Source organism: Pelophylax lessonae (assembly GCF_965119305.1).
Source record: "Pelophylax lessonae genome assembly, chromosome: 8".
Lineage (NCBI taxonomy): Eukaryota > Metazoa > Chordata > Amphibia > Anura > Ranidae > Pelophylax > Pelophylax lessonae.
Genome location: NC_138775.1, coordinates 95,025,777 through 95,044,916, shown reverse-complemented (window position 1 = coordinate 95,044,916; position 19,140 = coordinate 95,025,777). Strand labels below are relative to the sequence as shown.

The window sequence follows — 19,140 nt, the reverse complement described above, 5'->3', positions numbered from 1 at the left end:
CTGTAAGACGGACAGAACCAAGTGCAAGTCCCATGGAGGTAAAGGCTCCTTCCTGGGAGGAGCCAAATGTCGCACACCTTGAATGAAGGTGCGAACCAGAGAGTGAGACGCCACAGGGCGTTGAAAAAGAATAGCCAGTGCGGACACCTGGCCTTTGATCGTGGCCAGCGCCAGGCGCTGGTCCACCCCAGACTGGACACCGAGTACGAGCGAGGGGAGAACCCCCTGGACTCACACCAGGCGAAATAAGCCTTCCAGGTACGGTAATAGATTTTACCAGAGGAGGATTTCCTAGCCTTGATTAGGCTAGGGATAACCTCTGGGGAGAGACCCTTGTCCTTCAAGACCTGGGTCTCAACAGCCAGGCCGTTAAAGCCAGCGACTGTAAAGCAAGATGGAAGATCGGACCCTGAGACAGGAGATCTTCCCGCAGAGGCAGACGCCACAGAGGCGCCACTGCCAGGTGAACAACGTCGGCGTACCAGGACCGGCGCGGTCAGTCCGGAGCCACCAGAATCACCATGTGCGGTTCCGAAACCAAGCGGCGGAGGGACCGGGATAGTAACTGAATCGGAGGAAAGGCGTACATCAGACGATACTGATGCTAAGGGGCCACCAAAGCATCCGAGGCGTCCGCCAACGGATCGCGCGTTCTTGCCACGAACCTTTCCACCTTTTGATTTAGCCGGGATGCGAACAGATCCACGTCCGGGGATCCCCACCTTGCACACAGCATCTGAAAGACCTCCGGGTGAAGGGACCATTCCCCCTGGTCCAGGGTCTGGCGGCTCAGATAGTCGGCCTGCCAATTTTCCACACCCGGAATGTGAACAGCTGAGATCGCCGGGACATGAGTCTCGGCCCAAGACAGAATGTCGGTCACCTCCCGGGCCGCTCGAGCACTCCTGGTGCCCCCCTGGTGGTTGATGTAGGCCACCGCGGTAGCATTGTCCATCTGTACGTGGACAGGCCGGCCCCGGAGGCGGTCCGACCACTGGAAAAAACAGAGTTTGATCGCTCGTAATTCCAGCACATTTATCGGGAGGGAGGACTCCTCCTCCGACCAAGTGCCCTAGGCAGACAGGTTGCCCAGAACTCCACCCCAGCCCGACAGGCTGGCGTCCGTGGTAACCACCGTCCACACCAACGGACGGAAGGACTTGCCTTCCGCCACCGACGGGGACTGGAGTCACCACAGAAGAGCCAATCTGGTCTGACGACTCAAGGAGACATCCAGATCCAAGGACTGAGGCAGTCTGTCCCACCTGGCCAGGATCTCCGCCTGGAGAGCCCGCGTGTGAAACTGAGCAAAGGGTATCACCTCGAAGGCCGAAACCATCAACCCCAGGCCCCGCATACAGGTCCTAAATGACGAGGACGGGTTGTCCCTGAGGGACCTGAGCTCGCCCCGCAAAGTCCGGAGCTTGTCCTCCGGCAAGAACACCTTTGCCTGAGCAGAGTCCAGAACCATTCCCAGGTAGGGAAGGCGAAACGATAGAGACAACGCAGATTTTTGAATGTTGATGGTCCCCCCGAACTCCTGGAGCATCTGTACCGTGATGGACAGATCGCGCACAAGGTCCTGGCTGGCACGTGATCTCAGAAGCAGATTGTCCAGGTAACCCAGGACCGCAATGCCCTGGGCCCTCAGCAGGCCCAGAACCGTCACCAACACTTTTGTAAACACCCTTGGTGCCGAAGCGAGACCAAAAGGTAACACCACAAACTGGTAGTGGTCCTCTGCGATAGCAAACCGAAGGTACCGCTAATGACCCTCGAAAATGGGGACGTGCAGGTAAGCGTGCTTCAGATCTATCGAAGCCAGGAATTCTCCTGGACTCAAGGAGGCCACTACCGAACGGAGAGACTCCATTCGAAACTTCCGAACACGCACAAAGCGGTTCAGTGCTTTCAGGTCCAGAATAGGACGCACTTTGCCCTCCTTCCTGGGCACAGTGAACAGATTTGAATAAAACCCCCGAAACCTGTCCCGATGAGGCACCGGTACAATCACCCCCTGAGCAAGCAGGTCCTGCACCGCTTGATGCAAGTCCTGCAGACGCCCCGGAAGCAGATGAAGATTGGAGGGAAAGAATCTGTCCGCCGGCCGGGAAAGAAATTCGATCTTGTAACCCGATCGAACTATTTCCTGAACCCACCTGTCCGATATACGGAGCAGATAAGGTTGGAGGAAACCGCGCAAACGTCCCCCCACCCCTGAAATGGGTGATGGCGCCCCTTCAGGCAGAGGTGGATTGCCCCGCTGAGCCGGCATTGCCGGGCTTCTGCTTACCCGCCCAGGGCTTCTTCTGGCTGCCCTGGGCCTTGAAGGGCTTGCCCTTGGATTGGTTCCGAAAGGCACGAAAGGACCCCTGACTGGATCTAGGCGCAGAGCCCCGCTTGCCTCGAAAAGACTTGTTCTTCGGGTTCTGGGGCAGCATAGTGCTCTTCCCCCCCGTGACGCCCCTTCACCAGGGTGTCCAACGCCTTGCCAAAAAGGCGAGAGCCAGCATAGGGAAAATCAGCAACAGTTTTCCTTGAGGACTGGTCGGCCGACCAGCTCTTCAGCCATATCAGTCGCCGGTTAAGTACCGCGACACTAGAGAGGCGAGCCACCAAGGGGGCCTCATTCAAGGCTGCATCACACAAGTACATGACTCCTTGGTGGATCTGATCCACCATTTCCAGCCGGGCAGGCAGAACACCATCAGACACGAGATTGCTCCTAAGCATCTTGGTCCAATCAGCCACCACCTGAGCCACCAGAACAGACGCGAAAACGGGTTTGAGCAACGGACCCGCCACCGTATAGGAATGGCGAGCTAGAGACTCCAACCACCGGTCCGTGGGATCCCGGAAAAACCGGGGTATCCTCAGTAGGAACCAAGGTAGCCTTGTTCAACATGGCCACAGTGTGATCTACCTGTGAAGGCACACACCATCGAGATTCCGTAGCCGGTACAAAAGGATAAAGCAATTTGAACCGACTAGGTACCAGGAATGGACGTTTCAACATGCGCCACATTTCATTAACAGTGTAATGGAATTCCGCTGAGCAGGGGAAAACCTGCGCAGACTTGCGGGTCCTGTGCGTCCCAAACGAGGACACAACGCCCGGAGGACAGGGCTCATCCTCTAAATGTAAGGTGTCCTTTACAGACACAATCAACTCATCCATGGTCGCCCGCTCTTCAGGCGACCCCGGGGAGGAGGTATCAACCCCCTCCACCTCAGTCTCCCCCTCAGACCCCGGGGGGTCCAAGGATGAGCGGGACCCTGAAAAGGGCACGCTCGCAGCAGCCATATCCCCATCTGAATCAGAAGAGAGAGACAACCTGGGCCTCTTCCTCGCAGCCCGTTCAGACATCAGCATTTCCATATTTGCCACTAAAGTCGCCACCACAGCAGCCAGATCGGGTCGCAGCGGAGCCACAGGAGAACTGGGGCCCCTCACTAAAGCTGGAGGAAACTTGCTTTCCTGAGAATCCATTGCTCAACAAACTACAGTGCAAAAACAATGTACTGTCCCCTTTAAGAACGCTGCGGTGTGCGCAGCCCACCGCTACTGCTACAGTGATAAAAGACCCCCAAATGAGAAAAGAAAACTGAGCCAGAAGCGATAGCACAGAAGGAAATTGAGAGCGATAACCTGCAGAGCTCGCAGAGTGTTGCTACCGATGTCCTGCTGCTGATGGAAAGGAAGTGCTGCTGGAGTAGGCTGGACTATATGCCAGACCCTGGGAAAATGGCTGCCCCATAGGGATGCATTGGAGGCTACGCCAAAATGGCCGCCAACATGCGGCCGGACCGATCGTTCCACCGCCCACAAAATGGCGGCGGATGGCGCCAAAAGAACATGCAGGATCGCCCCAGAGGAGCTACACATGTATGCCCAAAGTTAAGATGGCGGACCGCGCGAAAATGCACCGCTGCGGTCGCCGCATAACCAGAAACGTCTGCACCCCCAACAATGCACCTAAGTGACACAGGGACAGGGATCCCCGGGCAACACATAGTATCTGCACAAGCGATCCCCACAGAGATCGCACAGGGAGTCACACAGGCACAGACATGGGGAACACACAGCAACACAGACTGCCACCCCAGACAGAGGCCCCACACAGAAGTACTTACCTGTACCAGATGGCGTGGGAAGCCTCTATGCACGGAAAACCTCTGTCCTCATCTGACAGGGAGTGCCGTGAGCCAGGGACATGACGCTGCAGCACCGCAGACGAGTCCTGTGAGGTAGCCACCTCACGGCTGCATCCCTGTAGCGAACAGGGATGGGTCATTCGTAATGCCAGGGCGAACCATAGCTGAACGCTCGATGGCTGGCTGGGGGTCCATCTGACCCTTTTGCTCTGGAGAACCAGGGCGGTCAGTCCGAATCCCAGCACCGCATGATCCATCTTCATCCGAAGAGAAGACTAACACTAGAAGCTGACAAAATAAACAGCTAGTAAAGCAAGAAGGCTGAGACTGAAGCCCCAGCACAGGGAAGCCTGACTATTCCTGACGCTAGGCAGATTAAAAACTGAGTTGGGAGTGGTGATGCAGGGGGGGTATTGACCAGATGGGACAGCCCCCATGCTGTCCCATCTGGTCAATGCTGTCCCATCTGGCTAATGCCTTTTGTCTTTGGACTAAGTCTATATGCCTAGCTATTCCTGTGGATGGGAAGTCAATACCCAACAGTGATGACTTAGAGGTGGCGGCGACTGTCGGAGGACGTAAGAGAAAAAGGATTTTTAATTTCATACTATCATTCCATACCAGTGTATTTTGTCTAAACGTCTCCCATGCTCACCAGTGAGAGGTTTTGGTGGCCTGGCCGATTCGGGCATGATCTATGGTGGCTATTGGTTCCAGGTGAGATCACTCCACACCGATCATCATGTATGTGTACTGTGAGATCTATATCTTTAATTGACATTAATTACATTTTATTATCATCATGAGAACGAAGAAGTGGTTCATACCGTGAAACATGTTGAGGGATTTCTGTATTCCCAGTTTGGGATGGTCAGTTTTGATATGTATTTGCACCTTCTGTATTTTTCTTTGTGATTTTAATACTTTTGAATAAAAATTTTGAAAAGATCCTTTTTACCTGGTTATACACAGTCTATGGTACCCTCAAAGTCCATTTCCATTTCCCACCCTTTCTCCTTGTTACCCTTGGACCCTCCTGTGGAGGATTGATCCTTCTTCCCTTCCCCACTATTAATACATTTACATAGGGGACCCCCCACTAAAAGTGTCCTGGGGGTCTGGAGCCCAGGGTAGGGAGAGGTCAGGGTAGGAGGGGGGAAGGTCCCAGATGACCCCTCATAGTGGAGGAGGGTGGAAGGAGATATGGGTACCCGAGGGTCCTACTCACCTATGGAGGAGCCCACGTCCGCCCCAGGCCCGCTAACCAGATGGGGGGGACTGTACTTACCGGACCACGCTGCTGAGGGTGGGCGTCCATTCTGACAAACTGCATCTGCACCGCAGTGAGGGCGCTGTCGGCCAAGGGGCACACTGCGACTCTGGCATGCCAGGTGTGTGCATCCCGGCGGGGTGTTTCACCCGCAGGCCAGTCCCCGTCCGTGGGACTATAGTCACTATGGAGACCCAGTGCGGAGCTACGGTCTGCAAGCGCTCGCTGGCACAAACTGGGAGACCGTGAGGCTCTCATATAGCCAGTCCGAAACCCAGCCGGCATTCCACAGGAACTGTCAGCAGCAACAATAAATAAAAAAAAAGGTTCCCTTTAAGACATTTAAAAAAGACCTAGAACAAAAAGGTCCCAGCAGGGAGCTGCTTGCCCACTCCTAAGACAAGGCAGCTAAAACTGACGATGCAACAGTGAGGCTTATTACCCATCCGTCTATGATTTAAAGCAGCAGCTATGTCCGCCGGTGGACAAAAGACAAATATAGTCAATTCTGGTGTACATTCTATGTTTGGCTGAATAGAATGTGTAGTCTCAAACAAGAGTCTTCCAGCTAGCCACTAATTGATGGTCATGAAGTAGCTTTTTAGCCTTCTGCAGTATCTTGCTTGAAAAGTAAAGAAAGAAAAAAATGCAAGCAAAAAATAGGTTGACCATTTCCCAGAAGAGCTGAAGAAAAGACGTCCATCTTGCCACCAGCAAAAAAACTACTGTGATGGGACTCTGACTTTTGTTTATCCCTCTGGTACTGTGTACTACAAAACTGAGGTGTGTTGGTAGTATGAGGGGTTATTCTAAGCTGGCCTACGTTTTTTTTGTTTGCCAATGTTCAATCCTTCTGTAAGTGGAAGTATACACCTGAAGGTGGAAGTCTTCCTGTGTCCCCCAAACAAAGAGAAAGAAAACAGCTTTGCATTAGCTATCCTTCACTAATCCAAACAACGGTATGCCTAATGTTGCAAAAGTGTATCTCTTTTCCCCATATTTAATGAGATGTCCATCACTGAAAGGTTGGAAATGTTCAGCTTCCAGCCAGCATTCAATAACCAAAAAATGGTCATATGTCACAGTCCCAAATCCCATGTTACCTGAAAATACCAGGGTTATGTATATTGTGACATATCCCTGATCGTGACTGTCGGTTGGTTGGAGCATTATGCAAGAGGAGTGCAGACTGCTGGAGACAAAAATGCAACAAACAGACCCAAGGCGCTCAACCACAGAATGGGCAAGCAGTTATACAGGCAGTCCCCGACTTACGAACATCCGAGTTGTGAACGACTCCTACTTACGAACAGGGCCCCGTGACGAACGACTCCTACTTACGAACGGGGGAGTGACGAACGACTCCTACTTACGAACGGTGTCGGCGCCCGCGTGACGTCACTGCTGGCTTCTTCCGGCTTCTTCTCGCTCCTGTGCTGGATAGCATCCATCTTAGTGCCAGCCACAATGCACGCTGCATGTACTACATGTACTGATTGCCCCACACTGCCCAGAAGCATCCCACTGCACAGGCAGAAGCTGGTGGAACTGTCTGGAAACTGGTGAGATTACATTACTCTGTATTGGGAGCAGGACCACTGTATTGTACTTGTACTTCTAGCTATGTTGAATGTAACTATCCTTCTGGGTCTCTTTTAGCCTTTTAGTTTTGGCTAGTACAGTACTGTATGGTGTGGGGTTAGAGCCACAATGAGGTTTGTACTGCTGTCTGTATCCTTATGAATTTTTTGGGCTGGAGTTACACTTAAAAAAGTACATGTTCCGACTTACAAACAAATTCGACTTAAGAACAAACCTACAGTCCCTATTGTGTTCGTAACCCGGGGACCGCCTGTATGTGGTAACATGCACCCTATTGACCCAGTCCTGTGCTGCATGCAATCCACAGGAGGAATGGAGATATCCAAAACAGAAATGCAAAGGCTAAAGGCTGTGCACTATTAAAGTCAAGGTTAACTTTTAAAACTAGACTTTATCGTTCACACCTGACTGTTTTTATCTGGACTGTGTGCTTTATCTATAACCACACAATAAATGTTACTTCATGGTTAATATGGAAGCAAGTTTTATTTGTTTATTCATCATCCTCCAATTTATCTACTTGTTGCTCATGGGTACCTTAACTTTACCAGTGTGCAGCATATAGCTTTTGCAGACTGCTGGAGACCCAGCCCACTTCCTTGTGTGTGAGAGCAAGTCCAACTGTCCATGGTATTTTTACCCTTGCTGCAGCATTTAGTGTGTAAAAAAAAAATAGAAAGAAAGGCATCATTATTACTACAGTATATATAAAGCCTGCCTGCCTTACAGTAAAAAAAATAATGGCAAGAAAATAAAATACCTTAGACCCCAGGCAAAGATGATGTCATTTTGTGCCTTTGTCAAGAAGCACGTCAGCAATTTCTCATAAGATCTGGAATCCTCAGCTTTCTAAGGATCCTGTGAGAAGGCCATGTGAGGGCACACTGATCTAGGATGAACAAGCCAGTAACCAGGGTCTAAGGAAGTATTTTAAACTTTTTTGGTAATTATCTTTCTTTCAAATTGGGCATAGGCAGGGGGAATTCATCCAAGGCTTGGTTTTTGCAGACTGCAGAATCCACTTATATTTAGGGATGAAATTATGTTTTAGGGCAGATAGTTGTTTATATGTAAAAAACAGTAAACATTCCATGTTAGAAGCTATAAGTGTAGAATAATATACATACCACAAAGTGTATGAGACAGTTGAGTTTTTCCAGTTCTGAATTCTAAGCATAAAGAAAAATATGTGCATGAATAGGTTGTTTGGCAAATTATAAGTGCAGCTCGTTCATAATCGTAACAAAATCTAAAAATCAGTGAATGCTAAAGGAAGAAAGTCTAAAATGTCACGCTGAATGTCTTACCTGATTTGCAATTCCTAAGCATATTATCTTTTTTTTCTCTTTTGCATTGTTCATTTTTAGATGTAGCCATCTCATCCTTTACCCTTTCACTTACCAGCTTGTAAAATAAACTATTCATTTTCAAATTCACCCACTGCATCTCATGCACAGAGCACCTGATAGATTTCAAGTATCAGTAGAAATTACTTACATCTACCATGCAGATTAAAACCCATTATTGAGGTTTGAATGTTACTGGTGATAAACCAAGCTGGGAGAAAAAGGGCATTACACAACACAGATTTACATGCACACCCAACCACCCCAAATATGAAAAGTTCTCTGGAATCTTGCTGCTCCATAAAACTCAGACTGTAAAGAACTGATTGTACTTTAGTATAGCGAAGTTTGACTTTAACACAGCTTTAGTATTTCCTGGATGGCATTAGCAGTATACTGACTGATTGCATTAATTGTTTTCCAAGCAGAAATCAAAGGCACTCAATTATGGAGTTTTACATTAATTTGAAAGTATTAAAAACTGTACATTTTAGTTGGTAAAAGTACTTTTTTTTTATTACCATAAATGTAACCTTTCTATGGATGATATAAAACAAGTCATAAAACAGTTAAACACAATACACTGAGAAATTGTAAACAAAAAGAGTAAGACATCTAAAAAGGTACAGTGAAATCTATTAAGTGGTCCGTAACGCATCAGTTCAGAGTTGGGTACCAAATACTCCATGGTGAGAATAATGGGATATTTGACTTACCGTAAAATCTATTTCTCTGATGTTCATTGACGGACACAGCTCCTGATCAGCACCCCGGACGCCGTTATGGAAGTTGTTCTAGTATCATACTACTCTACACTATCAGTCTAGACAGGCCCACTCGGAGAAGGGCTTCCATTATGCCCCCATTACCTTTCAGAGGAGGGTTGGGCCACCTCCAGGCTCACCAGCCCCCTATCTATCCATTAGCTTGCATGTGCTTCCACTGTGAAGACTCTTATAAATTCATTAGAGTTACGACTGCAGGTAACACAGGGAGCCGTGGAGTGGCCCTGCAGCTTACACATGCATTTGCAAATGTGTGCTAACTAAACCACTGTTTTGACGCAAACTGTTAGACAGGTTAATTTGGTTGGTAAGCAAACTGGCTAGCAAATTGAACTGGGAATTTTACTTTTGTTTGTTCCACTCGGAGATGGACCTGCTGGAATATGTGGAGGCTATTCCATTGGTGTCCCTCTCTGAGTTGGAGAGGGAACTTTTAGATGCCCCCTTGACTCTAGAGGAATTGCAACATGCCACCTCTTTATTCCCTAAGGCCCCGGGTGAGGATGGAATCCCGATTGAAGTTTATAAGACATATTCAGAGGAGACCTTACCACATCTCCTGGAGGTTTTTCAGGAGGCGAAACAGACCATGCGACTGCCTCCCTCAATGCGTAAAGCTAATATTATCCTTCTTTTAAAACCAGGTAAGGATAAGCTGGATCCGGGATCATACAGACCTATATCACTGTTGCAAAGTGACATCAAAATATTAGTGAAAGTGCTGGCGCTACGTTTGAATAAGGTAATTGCCTCCATTATCCACTCGGATCAGGCCGGGTTTGTGCCCCAGAAGTCTACCTCAATTTTCGCAGACTTTATTTGAACCTGCAATCTCCGGTGGATAATGGCGGCAAATGTGCATTGCTGTCTTTAGATATACAAAAAGCATTTGACAGCGTGGAGTGGGATTACCTGTGGGTTGTCATGCGTAGATTTGGGTTTGGGGAAGAATATATCTCCTGGGTTCAACTTTTGTTTGATTTACCGGAGGCAGCTATTAGGGAAAATGGGCGTGTGTCCTCTCCATTCTCACTATATATGGGCACTAGGCAGGGATGCCCTCTATCCCCGCTATTATTTGCGGTGGCTATAGAGCCTCTTGCCGCCCTTAATAGAACTAACCAGAAGATAGTGGGTTTTAGGTATGGTACAGTGGAGGAAAATATCCTGCTCTATGCAGATGATACCATGCTGTTATTAGGAGACACGTCCCAGTCCTTGGTGGAGGCGATGTCTGTTATTACAGACTTTGGCTCTTACTCTGGCCTTTTGGTTAATTGGACAAAGTCCTCATTGATGTTTATCGATGAGTCACCTGTTGGTAGGCCCTCACCCAATACGGGTATTCCTGTGTTGGAGGAGTTCTGATATTTGGGTATACAGATTACTCCTTAATTGCTAGATTTTGTAGGCCTTAATGTGTCCCCCTTGTTGGTTACATTTCGGGAAAAAGTTAGGGTTTGGTCCCGGCTTCGCATGCCGTTAGCAGACCGGGCCAACCTAATTAAAATGATCCTTATGCCACAGTTGTTATATGTTCTTCATAATTCCCCGGTGGTCATACCTCTGAGAGTATTTCGTATTATTAATTATATTTTTAGGTCCCTGCTATGGTTGTCTAAGAACCCTAGGATCAAGCTGGAGTATCTCCAGCGACCGAAAGATCTTGGGGGGCTGGCAATCCCAAATCCATGGCTTTATTATTTGGCATCTCAGTTGCAGCATATAGCCAGGTCCATGGGATCTGGGAGGGGGGAGTCCACTGCCCTACTTATGACCAATACAGTGGTCCCAGGTGGGTTGGCTGCTCTTCTGGAGTCCCAAATTTACAGCAAATCTAATAAACTCTTTCCCACGTATGCTCTTATCCAGAAAATATGGAACAAAGCTCGGTAGCTTCAGCAGGTGGTAGGGTTTACTAGTTTCAGCCCAATTTAGAACAATCCCAGGTATTCTGAACTGGCCAAGGTGCCCCATCGGGCTAGGTGGCAGTCACATGGTTTTACCCTCCTGAAACAAATCATTTGCAATGGCACCCTCAGGTCCTTTGATGACCTGAGGGAATCATATCACCTACCAATATATATGAAATTTTACTATTTGCAGCTTAGGCACGCAGTTAGAGCCCAGGGAGGGGTGGATATATGGGTGCAGTCCCCCACCCCGGTCTTTAATTTTATGTCAGAAGTGGACTCTCTAAAAGGGTTTACTGTATATCACACTGCTACTCATTGTTACTGGGTTCCTTTCTAGATCAACACCCTTTGTGTATGATTGCCGCTTGGGAGCGGGATGTTGGATCTTTTGAGGAAGAGCAGTGGGAGGAAGCTTTGCAGGCGGTACAGGCGAGTTCTTTGAATGTGGCACAAAGGCTTTCTCAGCTGTATATACTTCACAGCGCTCACTATACTCCTGCACGATTGCATAGAATGGGTAGACGTGACAATGACCTGTGCACTAGATGTCTGAGGGACCATGGAGATTTGATACATCTATTGTGGAGGTGCCCGAAGCTTCATGTATATTGGAGGGAGGTGCTTTGTACATGTCGAGGGTGTTTGGAATTACATTGCAGCAGGATCCTAAACTCTGTTTGTTGGGTATTTTGGGGAAGGTACAGGTTCCTGAGATCACTAAACAGGCCATCTTGCGGGCACTGTTTCAAGCCCGGAAGTTGATCTTGAGACACTGGATCTCTCCAAATCCTCTGACGGTCAAGGAATGGATCACTCAGGTGGGGGAAACGATAAGGCTGGAGAAGTACATTCATCAACATAGGGGAAATCTGGGCAAATTTGACAAGCTGTGGGCCCCCTGGCTAGCTATGCCGGGGTTGGCACAGATGGACTTGGTATTAGATAGGCTGTGGGTGGGTAGTGGGTAAATGTAGGAGAAAACCTAAGTGAAAGAGGATGCTGATGACCAGTATGGTAGAGGAGGACTGGTAGGTCTCGACACTGCGGGTTGTTATTTAAAGAGGCAAAAAAGGGGAGGTGTTAATTATTTCCACTATGTATAATTGTTGGTTGGGTGTTGGAGGGAATTGATATTTGTAATATTTGTAAGTAATGAGGGGGTGAATCGGTCTTGGACTCTGTTACTCTTATGTTTTCTATGTGAATGTTTAATAAAGTTCTTCTTGATAAAAAAAAAAACTGGAGCTCACCTGAAAAAAACAATACATCCTCAAAGAGGACCAGATCCTCTAAACCGCAGCCTGCAAAAACCTTGTGGTCAAAGGAAGCATCCACAGATGCCAACACATTCACTTTATAGAACTTTGTTAAAGTGTGCACTGACAACCAGGAGGCCGCATTGCAAACCTGCGTCACTGACGCTGGAGGACGGAAAGCCAAGGAGGCACTGAATGCCCGAGTAGAATGGGCCTTGACAGGGAAAGAAGGAACCTTACCCTGGATGGAATAGACCTGAACCACCGTCTGTCTGATTCATTTGGAAATGGTCGCAGAGGAAACAGACAAACCTTTCTGAGGCCCATCCGTGAGCACAAATAGTGATTCTGACTTCCTAAAAGACTCCCTAGCTGCCAGGTACATCCTAATTGCCTGGTCCACATCCAAGCCATGCAAAGCAATTTCCTTCGAATGTGTTGGCCTGGGACATAGGGAAGGCAACACAATGTCTTAATTCAAATAAAAATCAGAGACAAACTTTGGGAGGAATGATGGATGGGATGAAGAACCACCTAAATACTGTGAACCACCAGTGACATGATAAGGCCGCCAATTCCAACACCCTGTGCGCAGAGGTGAAAGCCACCAAAAAAGCCACCTTCTGGGACAGTGTAAGCAGGGGAATCTCCAGAAGATTCTCAAAAAGAGACTTCTGGAGGACTGAGAGCACCAAATCGAGGTTGCAAGATGGCAACAGAGACCGCACTGGAGGTGTCAAGCGCCTAACTTTCTGAAGAAAAGTATGCACCAGGGAAAATGTGGCCAAAGACCGTTGAAATAAGACCGCTAAGGATGACAACTGACCCTTGATAGTACTTAAGGCCAGTTTCTGCTCAATCCCCTGTTGAAGGAAGGTCAAGATCCGAGCCACCAAACAAGAGCAAGGATGAACCCCAGGAGACTCACACCACACAATGTACATCTTCCACGTACTACGGTAGATCTTCCTAGAAGTAGGATCCCTAGATTTTAACAGCGTTGGAAACACCGACTCACGACTGTAAAGCAGGATGTAAGATTGGTCCTTGGGACAACAGATCATCCCTGAGAGGAAGCTTCCAAGGAACGTCGACGACCAGCCGCATCAGATCGGCATACCAAGCCCGGCAAGGCCAGTCCAGTGCCACTAAGATGACCGTAATCCCTTCTGCCTCGATCCAGTGTAGAAGTCTGTGCAGAAGCTTGAGAGGAGGGAAGACGTAAATCAGACAATACTGACCCCACTGGGCCAGCAGTGCATCTGTGGCATCTGCCAGAGGATCCCGTGACTGAGCCACAAAGCTCTGAACCTTTCTGTTGAGCCGGGAAGCCAACAGATCCACCTCAGGGATGTCCACCGGAGACACAACTGATGAAACACTTCTGGATGAAGGGACCACTCCCCTTGGTCCATTGCCTGCCAACTGAGGTAATCCGCCTGCCAGTTTCCACCCCAGGAATATGTACGGTGGAGAGGGCTGGAATGAACTGTTCTGCCCAGCCTAGAATGCCGGCTACCTCCAGAGCTGCCAGGATACTTCTTGTGCCCCCCCTGGTGACTGAAATAAGCCACGCCGTGGCATTGTCCGATTGAATACGCACTGAATATCCCTGAAGACAGTCCGTCCAATGTTCCAGGCACAGTCTGATCACTCGGAGTTCAGGGACATTGATCAGTAGTCTCGACTCTTCCGGTGTCCAGATCCCCCAGAGCAGAATATTAGCCGAGGAAGCATCCCCAACCGGACAGGCTGGCATCCATGGTGACCACTGTCCAATACAAAGGGAGGAAGGATTTAGCCAGCCGAAATGACGAAGAACGAAGCCACAATATCAGGGACTCTTTCGTTTCTGGCTCAGCTGGGTCTGATTGTCTAGAGACTGTGGATTCTTGTCCCATTTGGCCAGAGTCTCCCTTGCAGAGACCTTGTATGGAACTGCGCAAAAGGAACTGCCTCGAAAGTAGACAACATCAGGCCCAGCACCCGCATGCAAGTCCGGAGGGTTGACCATCTGTTGGACAGCAGGAGACGAATTGCAGCCTGTAGTTTCTGGGGTCTTTCTAAAAGAAGGAGAACTCTGGCTAAGGCCGAGTCCAGAGTCAGACCCAGATGATCCAGCTTGTGGACTAAACCAGAGCAGACTTCTGAAAACTCAGAATTCAGCCAAACTCCCTCAAGCTCGTATGGTGATTTCCAGGTTTTAAACCAGAGCAGTAGAAGACACTGCTCGCAAAAGGAGGACATCCAAGGAGCCCAGTACCACGATCGCCCATTGGCATAACAATTTTGTGAATACCCAAAAAGAGGCGAGACCAAAAGGTAATGCCACAAACTGATAATGCTCCTCTCCCACGGCAAAGCGGAGGAAGCACTGGAGACTGACACATATTGGAATGTGAAGGTAAGCATCCTTGAGGTCCATGGAGGCAAGAAAATCCCCCTGATGCAGGGAAGCCACTACCGTGGGAACGGACTCCATTCTGAACTTCTGCACCCGCATAAACAATTCAGCGACTTAAGGTCCAGAATTGGACGCACCTTGCCTTCCTGGGATCTGTAAACAAGTTTGAGTAAAACCCCTGAAAACACTCCAAAGTCAGAACCGGGAACATCACCCTTAAAGTAAAAGGTTTTCCTGCCCAAAAAAGAGCCTGTAAGCAGGCCGGGAACTGTTGCACGTCGGAAGAAAGAAGAAAGAACCGGAGGGTAAGAACAAAACTCAATCTTGTAGTTGGACCGAATGCCTCGTGGACCCACTTGTTCTTGTACCAGGGGAGTCCACGGGTCCGGGAACCAGCAAAGATGTCCCCCCCACCCCAGATACGGGTGAGGGCGCACCTTCCTGCTGAAGCTTCCTTGTCCGTGGGTCTGGAGAAGCCCACACATGCCTTACCAGACCAAGTTTGCCTGGATCCTCCAGAGGAGGCACCGAAAGGCTCCAATCCCTTGTCAGTTGACCCAAGGAACTAAACAATTTGTCATGAGCTGAGAAGGAGAGCCCACATCTACAACAAGGGTCCTTACCCTTAGTAGCCTGCTGAAGAAAGGTACCCCCCCCTCCGTGAGACCTTTAATGATGTCATGATAGCACCAAACAGGCGACCTCCTTGAAAGGAAATATCAGTCAAGGCCTTTTTAGAAGTCTGGCCGCAGACCAGCAATTGAGCCAAAAGAAACGCAGAAGGACCACTGCCAAAACAGAAAGCCAGGCCACTTGGGTAGCCGCATCCAAAGAGGCATCACAGATAAACTGCAGCCCCCGGACCAGCTGGTCTGCCAGCTCAGCAAAGGCAGGGGAAGTCACTCCCTTTCCAGGTCATGACATAAAAGCTTAGCCCACTTGGTCAAAGTCTGCAACACCAGGGCAATGGTGAAAATTGGCCTCAGTGCCAAACCAGCCAGGGTGTACAAATTGTGGGCCACATCCTTTGCCTTCCTGTCAGCCTGTCCTTAAAGGTCAGGGACTCTTCAACCAGAATCATGGTTGCCTTGGTTAATCTGGAAACTGGAGGGTCCACCACCGATGGAATAGTCCAGGGATTCCCAAACTACGGCCCTCCAGTTGTTCAGAAACTACAATTCCCATCATGCCTAGTCATGTCTGTAAATGTCAGAGTTTTACAATGCCTCATGGGATGTGTAGTTCTGCAACAGCTGCAGGGCCGTAGTTTGGGAATCCCTGGAATAGTCCACTTCTTAAGAAGGGACCCCTCATAGGGGTATCGCCTAGCAACTTGCTTAGGGGCCCCAAGGGGACGCTTTGGTCGTCCCTACTCTTCAGTGACAGTTCTGTCAAAATAGCAAGGGGAAAGGGAACTCCTTTGCCGCTCTGTATGGCTTGTGAGTGCCAAAGGGAACCTGCGCCTCCATCGCAGCTGCATCCAACTTTACGTCTTAAGCACAGATACAATCAGTGCGTCCACCAGTGCCTTTTCATGCGCAGTCGCAGAAGTGGAGGAATCATCCTCACTATCTGAGGATTCAGGGCACATGGTTGCAGACCCGAGCAAGGTGAAAAGTGTGTATGTGGGTGCTTCCATGGGATAGGGTCCTGGATCCAGTGGGTTGTGTAGGAGTACATGCACCCGGGCAGCACTTGGGAGGAGAAGCGGCTCTGTAGAAATGTTCAAGAAAACAAGGCGCCTCTAAGTGCAGTATATACCGTTTAATGGAGCATACAAAGTTAAAAACACTAAAAAGAAGTAGTACACTAAAAGCCAAGAGAGAAGCTGGAGTGGGTCGGTGGCATGTTTCCAAGACCGGAGGAGCCCATGCTCAGTAAACAGATGTCTAAGAAGCTGCTTCCTGTATCAGCGTACATTCAGCGTGGCGAGACTGCCGGCAACCATGCTGGAACGCAAGCAGCCGGCATCAAATGCGGGTGGATGCTTACTTGTTTCAGGGCATGCGCAGCTCCTTCATCAGACCGCCGCCCGCTGAAGATCTATTAGTATACACAGGCAGATAGGGCCGGGGATGGAGAGGGGCCAGATAATTATTCATGCCTGCTCCAACACAGGACAAAAACACAGGGGAGGAGCGACAAAGCGAAGGACCGGCTTAGATGTCAGTTTCGCATCTGTATTCCATCGATCATATATCGGCAGTAAAAATGAAGAGATAATAGTTGGGGTCAAAAAATAATAAACAAAAACCGAATTATGGGACAAGAACCAGAACATAATATAATAAATATGTTAAAATATATAATATAAAAAAATATTTCTCTTACGTCCTCCGACAGTCGCCGCCTCCTCTAAGTCATCACTATTGGGTATTGACTTCCTATCCATAGGAATAGCTAGGCATATAGACTTAGTCAAAAGACAAAAGGCATTAGCATATACACACCCATGGGGCCTGTCCCATCTGGTCAATACCCCCCCTGCATCACCACTCCCAACTCAGTTTTACTTTGCCTAGCTTCAGGAATAGTCAGGCTACCTTGTGCTGGGGCTTCAGTCTCAGCCTTCCTAATCTTTATTTGATTTTCTTTGAAAATGTCAGTTTTTTCTCTTGCTTTACTAGCTGTTTATTTTGTCAGAGTCTTCTCTTCGGATGAAGATGGATCATGCGGTGCTGGGATTCGGACTGACCGCCCTGGTTCTCCAGGGCACAGAGGGTCAGATGGACCCCCAGCCCGCCATCGAGCGTTCAGCTATGGTTAGCCCTGGCATTACGAACGACCCATCCCTGTTCGCTGCAGGGATGCAGCCGTGAGGAGGCTACCTCACAGGACTCGTCTGCGGTGCTGCAGCGTCATGTCCCTGGCTCACGGCACTCCCTGTCAGATGAGGAGAGAGGTTTATCCGTGCATAGAGGCTCCCCCACGCCATCTGGTACAGGTAAGTACTTTCTGTGTGGGGCCTCTGTCTGGGGTGGCAGTCTGTGTTGCTGTGTGTCCCCATGTCTGTGCCTGTGTGGCTCCCTGTGCGATCCCTGCGGGGTTCGCTTGTGCGGATCTGTATGTTTGCCAGGGGTCCCTGTCCCTGTGTCACCTTAGGTGCATGTTTGGGGGTGCAGACGTTTTGTGCTTGTGCGGCGAACGCAGCGGCGAAAATTTGCATGGTCCGCCATCTTTACTGTGGGCACACGTGTACAGCTCCTCTGGGGCGATTGTACATGTCATTTTGGCGCCATCCGCCATTTTGTGGGCGGTGGAACGATCGGTCCGACCGCATGTCGGCGGCCATTTTGGCGTAGCCTCCAATGCATTCCTATGGGGCAGCCATTTTCCCGGGGTCTGGCTTTAGTCCAGCCCTCTCCAGCAGCATTTCCTTTCCATCAGCAGCAAGGACACTGGTAGCAACGCTCTGCGGGCTCTGCAGGTTATCACTCTCAATTTCCCTCTGTATATCGCTTCTGGCTCAGTTTCTTTTCTCCTTTGGGGGTCTTTCATAGCTGTGACAGTAGCGGTGGGCTGCGCACACCGCAGCGCTCTTAAAGGGGACAGTACATCATTTTTTTGCACTGTGTTTTATTCTGATAACTTGAGCCATGGATTCTCAGGAAAGCAAGTTTCCTCCAGCTTTAGTGGGGGGCCCCAGTTCTCCTGTGGCTCCGCTGCGACCCGATTTGGCCGCTGTAGTAGCGACTTTGGTGGCAAATATGGAAATGCTGATGGCTGAACGTGCTGCAAAAAAGAGGCCCAGACTGTCTCTTTCTTCTGATTCAGATGGGGATATGGCTGCTGCTGCGAGCGTGCCCTTTTCAGGGTCCCGCTCATCCCTGGACCCCCCGGGGTCTGAGGGGGAGGCTGAGATGGAGGGTGTGGATACATCCTCCCCGGGGTCGCCTGAAGAGTGGGTGACCATGGATGAGTTAATTGTTTCTGTTAAGGAAACCTTACATTTGGAGGATGAGCCCAGTCCTCCGGGGGTTGTGTCCTCTTTTGGGACACGCAGAACCCGCAAGGCTGCGCAGGTTTTTCCCTGCCCAGGGGAATTTCATTACACTGTTAATGAAGTGTGGCGCACGTTAAAACGTCCATTCTTGGTGCCTAGTAGGTTCAAGTTGCTTTATCCATTTGCACCGGCTACGGAATCGCGATGGTGTGTGCCTCCACAGGTAGATCACACTGTGGCCGTGCTGAATAAGGCTACCTTGGTTCCTACTGAGGATACCTCGGTTTTCCGGGATCCCACGGACCAGCGGTTGGAGTCCCTGGTGCGCCATTCTTATACGGTGGTGGGTTCGTTGCTCAATCCCATTTTCGCGTCCGTTTTGGTGGCCCAGGTGGTGGTTGATTCGACTACGGTGCTTAGGAGCAACCTCGTGTCTGATGGTGTTCCGCCTACCCGGCTGGAA

The 19,140-nt window shown here is 49.5% G+C and overlaps 1 protein-coding gene across 1 annotated transcript in view; it reads right to left on the bottom strand.

Moving 5' to 3' along the window:
- Positions 1 to 19,140, bottom strand: part of DMC1 (DNA meiotic recombinase 1) — a gene marked incomplete at its 3' end in the record, with an annotated part of 785,302 nt that overhangs the window by 498,012 nt on the left and 268,150 nt on the right. The window contains exon 7 of the mRNA XM_082264958.1: positions 8,155 to 8,196. Within this exon, the coding sequence (XP_082121084.1) occupies positions 8,155 to 8,196 (42 nt within the window). The remainder of the gene's footprint in view (positions 1 to 8,154; positions 8,197 to 19,140) is intronic.